This window comes from Mobula birostris, chromosome 22 (genome assembly GCF_030028105.1).
Source record: "Mobula birostris isolate sMobBir1 chromosome 22, sMobBir1.hap1, whole genome shotgun sequence".
Classification (NCBI taxonomy): domain Eukaryota; kingdom Metazoa; phylum Chordata; class Chondrichthyes; order Myliobatiformes; family Myliobatidae; genus Mobula; species Mobula birostris.
In genome coordinates, this window is record NC_092391.1 from 40847277 (window position 1) to 40864366 (window position 17090).

General features: G+C 41.4%; 1 protein-coding gene across 3 annotated transcripts in view; it reads right to left on the reverse strand.

The window, feature by feature from the left end:
• Window positions 1–17090, reverse strand: part of pnpla7b (patatin-like phospholipase domain containing 7b) — a 329157-nt gene that overhangs the window by 253385 nt on the left and 58682 nt on the right. For all 3 annotated transcript variants that reach the window (XM_072240527.1, XM_072240528.1, XM_072240529.1), the window contains exons 8-9: window positions 3205–3364; window positions 1407–1487 (exon numbers count right to left, since the gene is read on the reverse strand). In XM_072240527.1, the coding sequence (XP_072096628.1) occupies window positions 1407–1487; window positions 3205–3364 (241 nt within the window). The remainder of the gene's footprint in view (window positions 1–1406; window positions 1488–3204; window positions 3365–17090) is intronic.

Consider the following 17090-nt stretch of genomic DNA (forward strand, 5'->3'; position numbering starts at 1 on the left):
CATCTTGGGTACAAGCTTCCATAGTATCCAAGACATCTTCAAGGAGCGGTGTCAATCACCCAGGGCACGCCCACTTCTCATTGTTACCATCGGGAAGGAGGTACAGCAGCCTGAGGCACACACTCAGCAATTCAGAAACAGCTTCTTCCCCTCTACCATACAATTCCGAAATAGACATTGAACCCTTGAACACTACCTCACTTTTCCTTTAATATATATTATTTCAGTTTTTCTGAGTTAAAACCATACTTGGATCTTGCCATGGATAGAGAAGGTCCACCCATGAAGAACATGTACATACAATATGACGCACCATCTGAATCATTCATTATTAAGTACTGATGATGATAAACTAATTAGAAAATACAACCAGAAGGACGAGGCATCAATAATATTGTGCTGGGCTGACAGTTAGGATTAGCTGCATGAGTGGACGGAAGGAAATCTTTTGAAACCTATCAGTAGCTAGAACCCAAAAGGCTGATTAGGTTCAAATCAAATTTAAACCACATAGCAAGTACCAGTGAAAGACTTCTCCATTTCTTCCCCAGGACGGAATGAGTTGTGGATCTGTTACAAATGGCTCAGTGCTTTAAGCTCTTTGAGATGGAAGTGGGATTCAGCCACAATTCCTGCAGCTATCCACTACCCAGTCACCACTGCTAAAAGATGCATTGGTGCGTGCTGGGTGCAGGCAGGTTGTGATGCATCCCAAACACGCTAACACACCTAGCATAGGATCCTTTATTCTGAGTGAAATATTCGTAAGCAATTGGTGCTCAAGAATCAGAGAAAATCAGGAACAGACTTTTTCTTTGCAGAATACATCTCACAATGCTCTGAACACATCATCAGTGATGTAACCTGGGGCCATCAGGTGTTTCGGGTCTTTCAGCATCAGACACCCTCAACCAGGCAACCCAGTCATGGTTGATCAAGCCACAACTTGTGTACAGGTAGCATGCGCTGCAGATCCTGTGAAGAATAATAGGTGCAAAAATGCTAATCTTTTGCGATAAAAAGTGAATAATAGAACTACCAAAATCCCAACACAACAAGTATCATTCTGGATCTTAAAAGGTTAAAGGTGAACATTCAGGATGGAGTGGTTGGTGAGGCAGATATATAGTTAAGGCTATTACCAAAGCTTAGAACGATCTAGAAAACTATGACTATACAGGGCAGTAATTAGTTTCTGAAAATTAATAGAGGAAAATGTCAAAGAAAATGTAATATGCATGATAAAAACACTTGAAGCCACTTTCCATATTATTCTATAATTAATGAAAGCCTGAGTACCACTGTCAGAACAAAATACAAATCCAAACTGCCAACAAGAACTAAGTTCAAGTTATGTGGCTTACTCCTTAATAAAATTGCCTTGTTGTGGTGCATTATTGACTCACCGTGATGACATCCAGGATACTGAGGAGACTGTGCACACTGTCACCTGGCAACACTTCTTTCACCACAACTTCAGTGCCATCCTGATCAAGAGCAAAATGAAGACATTTAATTATTTGTAACAGCTTGACATTTTAAAATTCATAATCTAATGACATTAATGATTCTAAAATATTTTGATTAGCCCTGTTTTGTGACAAATGCAAGACAACACAACTCTCCAAATTCAGGGCACCAATTCTTAAAATGGCAATAGAATACCGCTGAGGTAATTTCTTCATTTCTTTTTTTTCTTTAAAGAACACACATCTTCAAAAATTTGTAATCTTCCCTTTCCTGGTCCAGAATTAAGATACTAATGAGACATAAATCTAATTAAGAAGCATGAAGGGAAAATTGTGGATCCCTGTTTGCATCCTTCTATATTCCCAAACCTACTTTCTTCTTTCTTTATGAGGTTCAGATGTTAAATGTGTTGTAAGGACCAAGAAGATTCAAAAATTATCTAATGATTTCTGTTTCTAGTTAAACTGACCACAGCTAGACCAAGTCATCATCCTTACCTTCTTAGGCGAGCAATGATACATGGAGCTTAAATGAAACAAAATCAAATTGCAATTATACAGAGCACTTAGAACAGGCCCTGTTTTGCCTACGCAATAGATTCAAACGGCAAATATACATTGTCAAGGGATGCCAATCAGGCCTTGTGTTCCTTTATTCAAAAAGAAACACCAGCAGAACCAAGCTCAGAACATGATAAAATGGGCATCTTTATAAATGCATCAGTTGGCTTCCACTGCACTAAAGGTAATACACAATTCACTATTAAGTCTTATTCATGGCAAAAAATTGAGAGTACAATCAGCCCCGTACTTGATCCACGTTGACACTCATTGCTGCTTGTCAGAAGTGATATCATCGTCATAAATGAAACACTAAATCAAGATAATATCTACCTGTTCAGTTGGTTAAATTAAGCTATAAAAATTTATTTACATATTGAAGGAGGGAACCTTAGTTCTCCCAGCATATTAATTATCACTACTCCTTCAATCAACATAGAAAAAAGATTTCATCTCAATTGTTTGGGGATTATAACAATTGGCTGCCATATTTATTTTACATGTCAAGTCCTTGAAAGCATTAACAATACATTTAAATTTTATTAGTATAAAATTATAGGCACACACCTCTACCTTTCCTGCTTAGAGTTCACATATTTCGACATTATGATATGTATACAAGGACACAGCCAAAATAAACAAATGCATTTAAGTTTAATTAGCTTTAGTCGCAATAAATAGCATTGGTTTTGAGGAGTTAATCAGCTGGTCAGTTTGAGCGAGAAAGATGAGAAAGTCAGTAATGATGATTTATAACAATGACTGTCAGTTTGAATTGTTGTGGACGCTGGTAACATGATGGAGTTGAACTAACATGAACAGATCTCTCAATAACACAATGGAAGCTCTGGCAGAAATATCACCAATAGCTGTCTGGAAGGATTTGCAGTGCTTGACAATGTAATTAAACCCCTGTCATAGCCGAAGTATTTTAAACAATAAAAAGCTGTATGTCTATCTATAAGCATCACTATCACAAACATCAAATGGTGCAACTCCTCTCAAAGAACAACTTTAACATAACTATTAAAAGACAGAAGAAGCCAGACAATAAACTTATTAACTCTCTAATTAGTTGACTTAATGGGAGCTAGAATATGGCAGTGCTCAACTATACAGGAACAAAACATTCTGAGTGGTTAAGTCTGCAGCATGCAGGGAAGAGTTTTCTTACATGCTCACTGATGCAGAGTTCCAGCCTGCCTTCCTGTACCACATAGATGCTGTCATCCTGTTCTCCGGGACGGAAAACGTACTCCCCGTCATGAAGCTGCACAAAGAACATGTATTTACACAATTCCAGGAACAGTGGCTTCTCAAAGTGTCCCAATACCCTGCAAGTATAAAGAACAAACAACATTCAGCACAAACAGCAGAATATGTTAATAATGGGACCAGATACGTTGACAACTGCATATACAAAAGACAGACAGATGTGTGCTTCATTTGGACTCATCCTCAGAATATCTAACACGGCACTTATGCTGGCCATCACCTATGATTCACAGAGCACTAACCGCCAAGTAGTGGGGAGATGAGGAAAAGCAAATGGGTGAAAGGAAAACCAGAATGGGGAAAGGAAAAAAAAAGAGGGGAAGAGGAGGGGTAGAAATTACCTCAAATTAGAGAAATCAATGCTCCTGCCATCAAGATAGAATATGAAGTTTTGCTTTCCCAAATAGGAATGGGAAGTTTAATTGAAATGGGTGGCCAATGAGAAAACCTATTTGTTGCAGACAAGGCAAAGATGCCGGCAAAAAAGCCCCCCATCTATGTGGGGGTCTCACCAATGTAAAGGCGGCCACACTGAGAGCACCAGATGCAATAGATGATCCCAGTCTCGTAGGTGGAGTGTCGTCTCACATGAACAGACTGTTTGGGGCCCATAATGGTAGAAAGGGAAGAGGTGTAGGGGCAGGTGTAGCACTTGTCCCTCTTGCCAGGAGGAGATCTGTGGGGAGGAATGAGTGGACAAGGGAATCACAGAGACAGTGATCCCTATGGAACACAGAAGGGGGGGGGGGGGGGAGTGGGAAGAAAGATGTGTTTAGTGCTAGAATCCCATTGTAGATTACAGAAATTACACAGAATAGCGTGCCAAATACGGAGGCTTGTGGGGTAGTGGGTCAGGACAAGTATGGATAGAGGATGGTGGGCTGGTGGGTCGGGACAGGGTCTTATGGGGTAGTAAGGTAGGACAAGTAAGGTCACAAACTCGTGGGGTAGTAGGTAAAGATGAGAGGAGCCCTATCACTGTTATAGTGGAGGAAAGATGGGATTAGGCAGACGTGCAGGAAATGTAGGAGAAGCAGGTAAGAGGAGAATCGATGATACCGGAAGGGAAACCCCGTTCTTTGAAAAAGGTAGAGCATCTCAGATGCTCTCAAATGGCAAACCTCATCCTAACAACAGATGCGGCAGAGTCAGATAAAAAAAGAAAATTAATTTTTTTCACAAGTGGCCAGGTGGGAAGAGGTATAGTCAAGAGAACTTTGAGAGGTTCATCATAATGAGTTATAAATTCTGGTACACCCTACCCAGTAGTACCCACCATAAAGTCGACAGCAACTCCCGTAGACATCTCAGCAGAACCTCAGGGGCACTTCAGAATGAAAACCAGCCTTGCCAGTGATGCCCAGATCCCAAAAAATGAATAAATTAAAAGTCTTTTAAGAGACACTTAGGTAGGTACATGGAGCTTAGAAAAAAGAGGGCTATTATATGATCAGCACAACATTGTGGGCCGAAGGGCCTGTAATGTGCTGTAGATTTCTATGTTCTATGCCCAATGGTTAAGGATAATCTCTGCTTTTGAGTCGAATAGAGAGAAAGGAGAAAATTATACTGTATAGACTCTTAAAAATAGGGTACTTATTGGGCATCTGATAACTCCAACTAGAGGTTCATGAATTTCTGACTAGTGGGGACAATTTCAGATTTAACTATGATGTTCACTGAAAATTCAGTGATGTAGTAATAAAGCTCCTGGTTCATAACTAACCATTGATGCAGCCCTAGTAACTAATCACCACTGGAGAATTACATTGGAGTAAAGGTCAGTGGCTTCAGTGGAGAAGACATCATTCAAAATGGGTATCTAGCTGTTATCATAAGATGTAGGAGCAGGATTAAGCCAGTTGGCCCACTGAATCTTCTCCGCCATCAATCACGGCTATTTTTCTGAACCTCAATTTCCCCATACTGATCAAGAACCAATGAGCACTTCACTATCTTGTTCTCTTTTTACACTTTTTTTATATTTCTCATTGCAACTTAGCATTTTAATGTATTGCACTGTACTGCTGATGGAAAACAAATTTCTTAAGCTAAGACTGTGATAATGATCCTAATTCTGATTCTGCCTTAAATTCACCCAATGATATGGCCTCCACAATCCTCGGTAACAAATTCCACAGAATCACCCTCCTCAAGCTGAAGAATTTCCTCTTCATAAAGCACCTAAGGGCATTTCCCTTTATTCTGAGGTTGTCCCCTCCTAGTAATGGAAACGTTCTCTCCACGTCCGCTCTATTCAGGCCTTTCTGTATTTGGTAAGTTTCAATAAGATTCCCATCAATGCTTGTGAAGTTCATCAAAAACAGACCCAGAGCCACCAAACAATCCCTGTATGCTACAATGTATTTGGGACAGCTTTCAGAAAATGAGGAGGCTTTGATAGCTTCAATACAAGACCAACTTATGTCACTTTATCCTAAATCTCTCACCTAAAAGTTCTATCCTCTTAGAAAACTGTCCACAGTACTCTTCAGACAACACATCAATCAAGCTATTTTTTGTACATGGGGTTTGACAGCAAATGTAGACAGATGACTCTCTAATTCATTTATCCTAGCAAGGTCTGCATAGATCTTCACACATTTTGCAATTTTTAACAAGAATCCAAGTGCTCTCTCTCATCTGCCTATCAATCTGACTACTGACCCAGTTATCTCAACACGAAACCGGGACTGAAGCCAGAGCCTTACGAACTTTGCCCCCAATAACATTATAATCAGGTCAACCAGGATCTGGGCTCAGATATATTAAAATTTTAGCAGCTTGAATGCAATACTAAAATTGACAGAATCTGTGAAAAACTGGAGAGAATGTATAAAATATTAAAAACATTAACTATTCATTACTTGAATTAAGTTGCTGCCTTTTCCTCACATGCCAATCTAAATAACAAATGTGCACAGTAGGTCAGTTTGTAACCTGTTACATTTGGGTATTTGGTGCACAAGACTCTAGAAGGATAATTATACGCATTCGTGCACTCATGGATGGGAAATAAAAGTAGCAAGCTTCCCACCCTATGGTTACTAATACAGTATCTACATTAAAAAAATACATAGGGTAGTGCTTGCTTGTTTGACTCTAGAATAGATTTTTCCTCGGCTCATCTTTACATGCTTTTATTCACTAACCAATTTGTTGAAAATACCAAATACCCAAATGTGGCTAGTTACAAACTGACATATCCACTTGTTATCTAGATTGGCATGTGAGGAAAAGGCAGTAAATTAATTCACGATTATGAAGAGTTTTTCTTTAATATTTTAGACTCTCCTTAGTTTGTTGATGATTAAATACTAAAGTTTAAAATTTGCTCCAACTCAAGGAAGCATTTATAATTTGATAAGCTTTCCTAGGATGTAGTTCTGTGAAACCACTGAAGTGGAAGTTTAGTGCAATAATGAATTATGCTACTGGAATACCCAAGATCTTACCCAAAATCATATACATTCCTCATTTCTCCTGTAAGGAGTTTTTACCTTCTCCCCGTGACTGCAGGTGCTCCCGTTTCCTCTCACTTTCTGAACAGATGTGCAGGTTAGGGTAAATAAGTTGTGGGCATGCTACAATAGACAATAGGTGCAGGAGTAGGCCATTCGGCTCTTCAAGCCAGCACCGCCATTCACTGTGATCACAGCTGATCATCCACAATCAGTATCCAGTTCCTGCCTTATCCCCATAACCTTTGATTCCGCTCTCTTTAAAAGCTCTATCCATCTCTTTCTTGAAAGCATCCAGAGACTTGGCCTCCACTGCCTTCTGGGGCAGAGCATTCCACATATCCACCACTCTGCGTTGGCACTGGAAGCATGGCAACACTTACGGGCTGCTCCCAGCTGTTGCCTTAGAATAGAACGTTTTTCAGAACTGGCAGGCTTAAGATAAACTCTCCGGCCACTTTACTTCATAGCAGACACCTTGCTGGCAACGTTCTCTGTAATGACTCAAGTTTCCTTTAGCAAAAACACATAAAGTGCTAGAGAAACTCAGCAGGTCAGGCAGCGCCACTGGAGGGGAATGAACAGTCAACATTTCAGGCTGAGATCCTTCACCAGAACTGAAAAGGAGGCACAAGCCAGAATAAAAAGGTGTGGAAAGAGAAGAAGTAGAAGCTGCTAGGTCTTAGGTGAGACCAGATGAGGGAAATGGTGGGTGAGAAAGGGAAGGTAGAGGGGAAGAGGTATGAAGTAAGAAGCTGGGAGGAGATAACTGGAAGAGGTAAAGTGCTGAAGAAGGAACCTAAAAGGAGAGGACAGAGGACATGGAGAAAAGGGAAGGAGGGGAACTAGAGGGAGCTGATGGACATACAAGAAGAGAAAGGGTATTGTTCATGTCTTCTGGTTGGAGGTTACCCAGACAGAAAATGAGGTGTTGCTCCTTCAACGTGGGCATACCCTCTTCATGACAGTAGAGGCGGCCATGGACCAACATGTCAGAATGGGAAGTCAAAATGAAATGCATGGCCTCCAGAAAATCCCACCTTTTGAGGCATACAGAGCAAAGGCGCTTGGCGAAGCAGACCCCAATTATGTCAGGCCTCACTGATGTAGAGGAGGCTGCACCAGGAGCATCATGGTGAAGCGTTGTTTCACCTGAAAAGACTGTTTGGGACAAAATTCCTTTCCCTCCTTTTCTAAGCAGAAACCAGCACATGTGTAATGAGTGCAGGAGTGTCACGGTAGTGTGCAGTGGTTAACGCAATGCTATTAAAGCTCGGGGCATTGGAGCTCAGAGTTCAATTCCAGCACCATCTGTAAGGAGTTAGCATGTTCTTCCCGTGACTGTGTGAGTTTTCTCTGGGTGCTCCGGATTCCCATAATCCAAAGACATACTAGTTAGTATGTTAATTGGTCGTTGTAATTTGTCCTGTGGTTAGGCTAGTGTTAAATAGTCGGGTTATTGGATGTACTGTATGTCTAACTAAAAACTAATAATACATATATTCCATTGTAAAATCAAAATACTGCCTTTTCCTCAGATGCCAAATCTACATTACTTTCAGCTCATAATACTTTATACTTTATTGTCGCCAAACAATTGGTACTAGAACATACAATCATCACAGTGATATTTGATTCTGTGCTTCCCACTCCCTGGATTACAAATATTAAATATTAAAAATATTAAAATAGTTAAAATTGGTAAATATTAAAAAATTAAATTATAAATCATAAATAGAAAATAGAAAAATGGAAAGTAAGGTAGTGCAAAAAAACTGAGAGGCAGGTCCGGATATTTTGAGGGTACCCGCCAGATCTGGGTCAGGATGCGACCAGCAGTCTTATCACAGTTGGAAAGAAGCTGTTCCCAAATCTGGCCATACGAGTCTTCAAGCTCCTGAGCCTTCTCCCGGAGGGAAGAGGAACGAAAAGTTTGCTTGCTGGTTGGGTCGTGTCCTTGATTATCCTGGCAGCACTGCTCCGACAGTGTGCGTGTAAGGTGAGTCCACAGACGGAAGATTGGTTTGTGTGATGCGATACACTGTGTTCACGATCTTCTGCAGCTTCTTCCAGTCTTGGACAGGACAACTTCCATACCAGGTTGTGATGCACCGTAGAAGAATGCTTTCTACGGTGCATCTATAAAAATTAGTCAGGGTTTTAGGGGACAGGTCAAATTTCTTTAGTTTTCTCAGGAAGTAAAGGCACTGGTGGGCCTTCTTGGCAGTGAACTCTGCTTGGACCAAGTCAGGTCATTTGTGATATTGACCCCGAGGAACTTAAAGCTTTTGACCTGTTCCACTTGCGCACCACTGATGTAAATTGGGTGGTGCGGTCCGCTACTCCTTCTGAAGTTAACAACCAATTCCTTCGTCTTGCTGACGTTGAGGAATAGGTTATTGTCTTCGCACCATACCACCAGGTTCTTAATTTCCTCTCTGTACTCAAACTCATTATTACCCGAGATACGGCCTACAATTGTTGTGTCATCAGCAAACTTATAAATTGAGTTCAATGGAAACTTGGCTACACAATCATGGGTGTACAGTGAGTACAGCAGGGGGCTTAGTACATAGCCTGTGGGGCACTGGTGCTCAGAGTGATTGTAGAGGAGAGCTTGTCCCCTATTTTTACAGCCTGGGTCCTGTCTGTGAGGAAGTTGAAGATCCAGTTGCAGATCTGAGTGCTAAGGCCCAGGTTCCAGAGCTTAGGAATCAGTTTATTTGGAATGATGGTATTAAAGGCAGAGCTGTAGTCAATGAAAAGGAGCCTTACGTATGCGTTTTTATTCTCCAGGTGTTCTAAGAGGAATGTAGGGCCAGAGAGATGGCATCTGCCGTTGACCTGTTGCTCCGGTAGGCGAATTGCAAAGCATCGATGTTGACCGGTAGGCTGTGGTTGATGTGTGCCATAACCAATCTCTCGAAGCACTTCATAGCAATTGATGTCAGAGCCACAGGTCGATAGTCATTCAGGCATGCCACCTTGCTCTTCTTCACTGGGATTATCGTTGCCTTCTTAAAACACGAGGGGATCTTAGACTGAAGCAAGGAGCAGTCGAAGATGTCAGCAAACACTCCAGCTAGCTTGCTTGCACAGACCCGGAGAACCCATCCTGGGACGCCATCTGGGCCCATCGCCTTCCTTGGATTTATCTTCGGGAAGGCCCTTCTAACGTCCTCCTTGGTGACGATGAATCTCGATGCCACCAGGTCCGGTTCATCCGGAGGGAGCGGGACGCTCCCCTTCTGTTTGAATCTTGCGTAGAATACGTTAAGTTCGTCAGTAAGAGAAGCACCACAGTTATTGATATTCCCAGCCTTTTCTTTGCGCCCAGTGATCTCATTTAGACACTGCCATAGTCTACTGGCATCCCTCTGGTTAGCCTGGGCTTCCAACTTGGCTCCATATTGCCTCTCAGCGCTCTTAATGGCTTTCCAGAGTTCACGTCTGGATTCCGTGTAGCGACTGGTATCCCCAGACCTAAAAGCTGCAGCTCTAGCATTAAAAGGGACTTGACCTCATAATTCATCCAAGGTTTCTGGTTAGGGAATACTCGGATCGTCTTGCAAGACATACAGTCCTCCGTGCATTTCCAAATAAAGTCCAAGACAGCTGAGGCACACTCATCAAGGTTAGCTGTCAAGTCCTTGAATACTAACCAGTCCACTGATTCAAAGCAGTCACGGAGGACCTCATCCGTTTCCTCCGTCCAACGCGACACTACTTTTGACACCGTGACCTCCCGTTTCAGTTTCTGTTTGTAAGCCGGAAGGAGCAGTACGGTCTGATGGTCCGATTTTCCGAAGTGAGGTCGTGGGACGGAATGGTAGGCATCCTTGACTGTTGTGTAGCAGTGGTCAAGTATATTCGGGCCTCTAGTGGGGCAGGAGACATGTTGGTATAACTTTGGCAGCGCCTTTCTGAGGTTGGCCTGGTTAAAGTCCCCGGCTGTAACGAGCAAAGCCTCCAGATACCTGGTCTCAAGTTCACTGACGTTGCCACATATAGGTTTTAAAAAAAACACACACACAAAGATCAGCGCAAACAATAAATATTCCAGAGTGAAACAAGTAGACACAATCCTACTTCCTGAGTATCTCATTCTTTATAGATATTAATGGATTGAAAACCCAGACAGGAAGTCCAATTAGCTCGTCACCATTTCAAGAACTCAGCTAACAATGTCCAGATCTGGAAAGTGAATAAATAATGAACATGCTATTCTCTCTTTCTATAGAAGTATTGTCAGCAGATTGTAGAAGTCTTCATTTCATGCTGTAGATTTGTAATTGTTTTACAAAGATCAGTTTCCCTTTAGCCTTCAGTGACATATAAGTGCACCATTATTCAGTTTTACATTAATCTCTCAAAATATTCATTGTTCAAATACAACATGGCTGATATACACCTCAAATCCCTCCAATTACCTTAGCTCCAAATGCCCATGACCAATGTCAAAATTTTCAATTGATTTTTACACCAAACCTCTCTCTAGCTATTTGAAGGCAGTTTGTACCATTTGCTTTACAGACAAACAGCTGGAGGAACTCAGTAGGCCTGGCAGCATCTATGAAAAAGAGTAAAGAGTCGACATTTCAGGCTGAGACCCTTCATCAGGACTTCACCGGGTTTCGGTCCGAAATATCGGCTCTACTCTTTTCCACAGATTCTGCCTAACTTGCTGAGCTCCTTCAACATTTTTGTGTGTTACTTGGATTTCCAGAATCTGCAGATTTTTTCTCATTTCTCCTCCAAAATTTTGTGTGTTTTACTTTGTATTTCAGCTTCTGTAGATTTTCTCTTGTTTGTACCATTTGTTATTCTACGTGTGGAACACTAGGCATCATCCCAGAACTATCCAGCTCTGTTTGCAGTACTCAACATCAGAGAAGGAGAAAGTTCTCTCATCTACTCTGTTAACTTGTTTAATCATCTTAACCTTATCCATTGGATTATCTCTCAATCATCTTTTTATAAAATTACTCCATGCAACCTAGTTACATAACTCAATCTTTATGACTCAAGTGTGGTGTATCAGTATGCACAATCTTCAAAGCCAATAACACATTGCTGACATTCAGTGCTCAAAGCTGAATTGGAACTTTAGATCACAGCAATAAGCTTCCACTTCTTTTTATGCCACCTCACGAGATAAGGAGAGATTTGAATTCATCCTTTGTACTCAATTAGTTTTTCGTGGAGATCAGGTAACTCTATTAGTTCAACACTTGCCTTAAAATTGGGTTTTGCGGGCCGGCTGGTGGCACAACGACATCGGCGCAGGACCCGGGTTCGAAACTAGTCCGGTCCGCCCCCGAGCACGCTTTCCATCCATGCCGGGTTCGAAACTAGTCCGGTCCGCCCCCGAGCACGCTTTCCATCCCTGCCGGGTTCGAAACTAGTCCGGTCCGCCGCCGAGCACGCTTTCCATCCCTGCCGGGTTGAGTGTCGAGGCCGCAACTCGACTTCGTAAAACAAAGAAAATACGGCGAAAATGTCTGTGTGAGGAGTGGTGCGCCACACAGTCTCTCTCTCCAACTGCACTTATCCATGTCAGAAGTGTGAGTCAACCATCACTCCTGACATGTCCCCTGTAGATACTGGACAGACCTTGGAAGTGTCAGATGAAATCAATGGCATGCATGAGGCCAGTCCAGTTGAGTTCCTGGTCAATGAAGATTCCCAGAATATTGATGGTGGAGCACTCAGTAATGGAATTGTCAGGGATGGGATGATCTTAGAGACTTACTTCTCCTCCCACTAGCTGTCTTACTATTCACTACCATTCATGAAAGTATGTGGTAGAATATGAAATTTTAATCCTAACTATTGCGAAATTGCTTAGTTCAGCTTATTACATTCGTTTTTAAATGTGCTGTTTAGAAAGCAAGCAGTTACATATTGGCTGGGCTAGCACTTTATCATTTCTCTATGTGGCTGGATATGCACTCAGCTATCTTCACTGAACCAAGGCTGACAGTACTGGGAGGTGAGGGATCTGCCAGGCCATATGGTTACAGATTGTGGTGGTAAACATTTCTGCTGCTACTGAGTGCCCACAGTGTCTCACAGACACTCAATGGAAGTTTTCAGCTGCCAGATCAGTCCTGAGTCTATCCCATTTAGCACATTTTTAATGCCAGACAGCACCATCATGCAAGTCTTTGGAAATGATTTTGTTTCTGCAAGGACTGTCCAATGTCACTTCTACCCATGTGCCACAGGTAGACAAGCAAGGATGAGGTTCACCCCTCATCTTGGTTCACTCACAGTTGCCATAAAGCTATTTGGTAGCTATGTCCTTCATGACTCACTGGTATGGTTCGTGACGATGCTACCAAACTGGTACTGGACATAGAAGCACTGGGAGTAGCATCAAAATGCTGAATAACATGGTGCGACACCGTATCATCAGCTGAAAAAAGATCGCAAATGGCAATGAGGCTCCTTGTCATGAGATATCATGGTGGCAGTCAACTTTGATGGCTCCCTCTTGCCTGCACCCACTGTGCCAGCGTCTCTGGTAGGTCTGTTCTGCTGGTAGAACAAGACAAACTCAGGGATTGCGATGGAGGAATCCAGCACACCTCTGTAGGTATGAATGAGTGAGTATAAATCTGGCTGCCACATAACCATTCGGGGAGACAGCGTGCCAACTTAGGCACCTGTCCCAAATGTTTGTGAGAAGATCTCTGGAGGTGATTTGGACTGGGAGTGCAGTGTTTGGGTCTGTCAGGTTTTATTCTGTAGCAGTACAACTGAGTGGTCTATTTGGTCACTTCATACAGCTTTTAATAATCAATCACATGCTGTGAGTCAGGAGTCACACACAGACCAAACTCTGCAAGGGCAGCAGTTTTCCTACTTTGAAGGGCATTAGTGAAACCAGATAGATTTTTAAAAATGAGTATCAGGTAGTTCTATAATGTTCATAATTACTAAGACAAGTTGTCATTTCTTTCCAAATTCAGGATTAATTTGTGAACTTAATTTCACAGTGGAATTTGTACTTATGTCTTTAAATTACTGGTTTAGGATTCTGGCTGTCTCACACTCAAAGCTTCAGTGAATCTAACACCATAATCAGTTTTCAAGTGCCCTTCAAATTAATTTACTTTAATTTAAGCCTGCTCCTTCATCCACCTGAGATGGGGAATGTGTAAGGAAGAATAGATCGCTTTAATTTTAGACAATTAATTCACATCCCATTCTCTATTCAAACTTGAAATTTAAGTTAGCAGATGAGGAGTAGATCTTTCATTTAATTTCCTGCTAAGACTACTCACTCCATTGTGTTTTGACCTTGCTCCTTTCCCACCTTATAAACATGCTGCTCCTTAGCAGTAAATTGAATACACCAGCTACCTTCATCCAGGCACCATATTGCTCTTGTAGTGCCCAAGCCAAAATTTCCTCCAACAAACTCCTTGCACCATCCTTAATTATCAGCACAAATCTTTTCCTGGCCTTTGATCCCAGATTAAAAGAAGCTGTTCACTTATTAGATTCTGAGACCAAGTTTCCTGCCCCATATTGTCTCCATCTCTTACTTTCACACTAATTTCAATTCTATCTTTCTCACCATAGCTAAACCCAATCTGTAGATCCATCCTGCTTCTCCATGATTCCTAACTTGCACCAACTTCCAAGCATGATAAGTTTCACTTTTAAATTTCTTTCACCCATGTTGAGATGCCTCCATTGTCATGCCTGCACTAGTTCCTGCTGTCATCCCTGCAATCAACCACTAATTCAGTTTCTTTTATCTCTGCTGCACTATTATGGCCATGATTTGAGATATCTTCAAGAAAAACAAAATCTCTGGAGTTCCTTCCATACTTTTGCCACCTTTTCCTCTTCCTTTGTTCCCGAAAAGCAACCACTCTGATTAAGATTTGAGTACCTATCCTAATGTTGGCTCAATGCTGCTGAATTCTCTATGAAATACAGTGCCTTGAAAAAGTATTCAGCCTCCCAACCCTTTGTTCACATAAATGAGTATTTTGATCAATTTAATGGAGAATTTTTGTTTGTGAATCGCATGCTTTTTTCATAATAGAGCATAAAAGCAGAAAATTGTAAAGCACCAAAACTAAATATTCAAAAACTGAAATGTCAGCAGTTCAAAAGTATTCATCCCTCTTTGCTCAGCACTTAGTTGAATCACTCCTTGCAGCTGTTACAGCCAGTAGTCTTTTTGGATGAGTTCTATTAGCATTGCACAACATGATGGGAGCAAGATTTGCCCATTACTCCTTCCAAAATGACTCAAGCTGTGCCGGGTTAGCTGGGGAACAGTGGTGGACAGCAATTTTGAGGTCTTGCCTGAGATGTTCAATCAGGTTAAGGTCAGGACTCTGACTGGGACACTCATAGATATCAGTTTTCTTCATCAGAAACCACTACATGGTTGCTCTGTCAGTGTATTTTAGGTCATTGCCCTGCTGAAAGATGAACTTCCTCACCAGTTTAAATTTTATGGCAGAGGCTATCAGGTTTTTATCCATGATCTCTCTGTACTTAGCAATGTTCTTCTTCCCATCAACCCTGACCAGATTTCCAGTTCTTGCTGCTGAAAAGAATCCCCATAGCACAAGGGTTCCCAATCCTTCTTATGACATGGGCCAATACCATTAACCAAGGGGTCCATGGACCTGCGGTTGGGAACCTGGCAGCATAGCATGATGCTGCTCCACCATACCTTACAGTAGGGATGGTGTTACCTGGCTGATGTGCAATATTAGATTTAAATCACATGTACCAGTTAGTGTTGAGGCCAAAAAGTTCCACTTCAGTTCATCCAACCACAAGACCTTCTTCCACATCAAAAAGGGTATGCTTTTTTTTAAAAAAACCCATGGCTTCTTCCTTGCTACTTTTCTATAAATACCGTTTTTGTGTAAGGCCTTAGAGATTGTGGAGCCATGAACTGCATCTGCAGTTGCAGCCACTGAATTCTGCAGTTCACTCAGAGTGACTGTTGGCATCACCGTAGCCTCTCTCACAAGTCCCATTCTTCTCCGGCGACTAAATTTAGAAGGGTAGCCTGACTTAGGCAGTATGGTTGCGGTTTCATATTTTTTTTCCAGTTTTTCATGATGGACTGCACTGACCTCCAAGGAATGTTCAGTGCTTTGAGATGGTCTTGTACCCTTCCACAGATTTGTGCTCCTCTGACTTGTCTTGAATGCTTTTTTGTCTTCATTTGGTTTGGCCCATTAAAAAATTACCATACTGTTGGACCTTACTGAGAGGAGGTATTTATTATTATGAATTCATTGAAAACAGGCGATTCTCTAAATTTTCTACATCAACAAATTGGGTAAGTTGGTAAGGTAATACTGAATATTGCATTTGATGAAAGTTAGTGTGTAATTACAAAGGGGTTGAGTATATTTTCAGCCTCACAATTTTGGTTTTTAATTTTTAGTAAACTGTTGCCAGGTTTTGGAATTTCTTATGATTTGACATGATGCACAATGACATAGATTAGCTCAAAAAATCCTACTTGAATACATTTTAAATTTAGAAAGTGAGACAGTAAAATGTGAAAATAGTTGTGGGGGCTGAATACTTCATCAAGTCAACAATTTGACTATGCTACGGGTGCTGGTTTAATAAACTTTGTTTAATTCACTGTGCTAGCAATGATATACCTTCTTGAACCCACTGCAATCTTTCTAATTAAATTACTCACACAATGAAGGAATTTTAGCATAGAAACCCAGAGATGATGGAACATGATGTAATTCCACATTAAAGTCATGAGTAACTTGAAGACAACATGTACTATGGGTGATGGCATCAATGTTGTATGCAGAAAACAGTGCTTAGTACAGGAGCAAGATGTTATCCTATTATTAGTGTCATCTGCTGATTATTGCTTAAATGTTTAGAGAGATACATGGTGAAACAGGTCCTTTAGCCAGGACTGACCATCAGCTACCATCTGCATTAATACTCTATTAATCTTTTCTTTTAAAAATTCACTTACATTCTCAATAACTCTCCCAGACTCTACTAAGGGCAATTTCCAGTGGCCAACCAACCTACCCACTTGCGCCACTTTGGGATGGGGCAGGAAACCCACAAAGTAACAGGGAGATCTTGCAAATTTCATGCTGACAACGGAGACCAAGATTACATTTGGATCTCCAGCTCCACTACCTTCCACAGCAGCAAAGCTTCTGGCATACCAAACATTTCCACACATTATAGTGCACTGTGAACATGGCCAGATAACAAACCCATAAAATGATTATACAGCTCAAAGCTTAATCCTTCCCAAATGCATGTCATAAGCAGTTTAGAAATATATTAC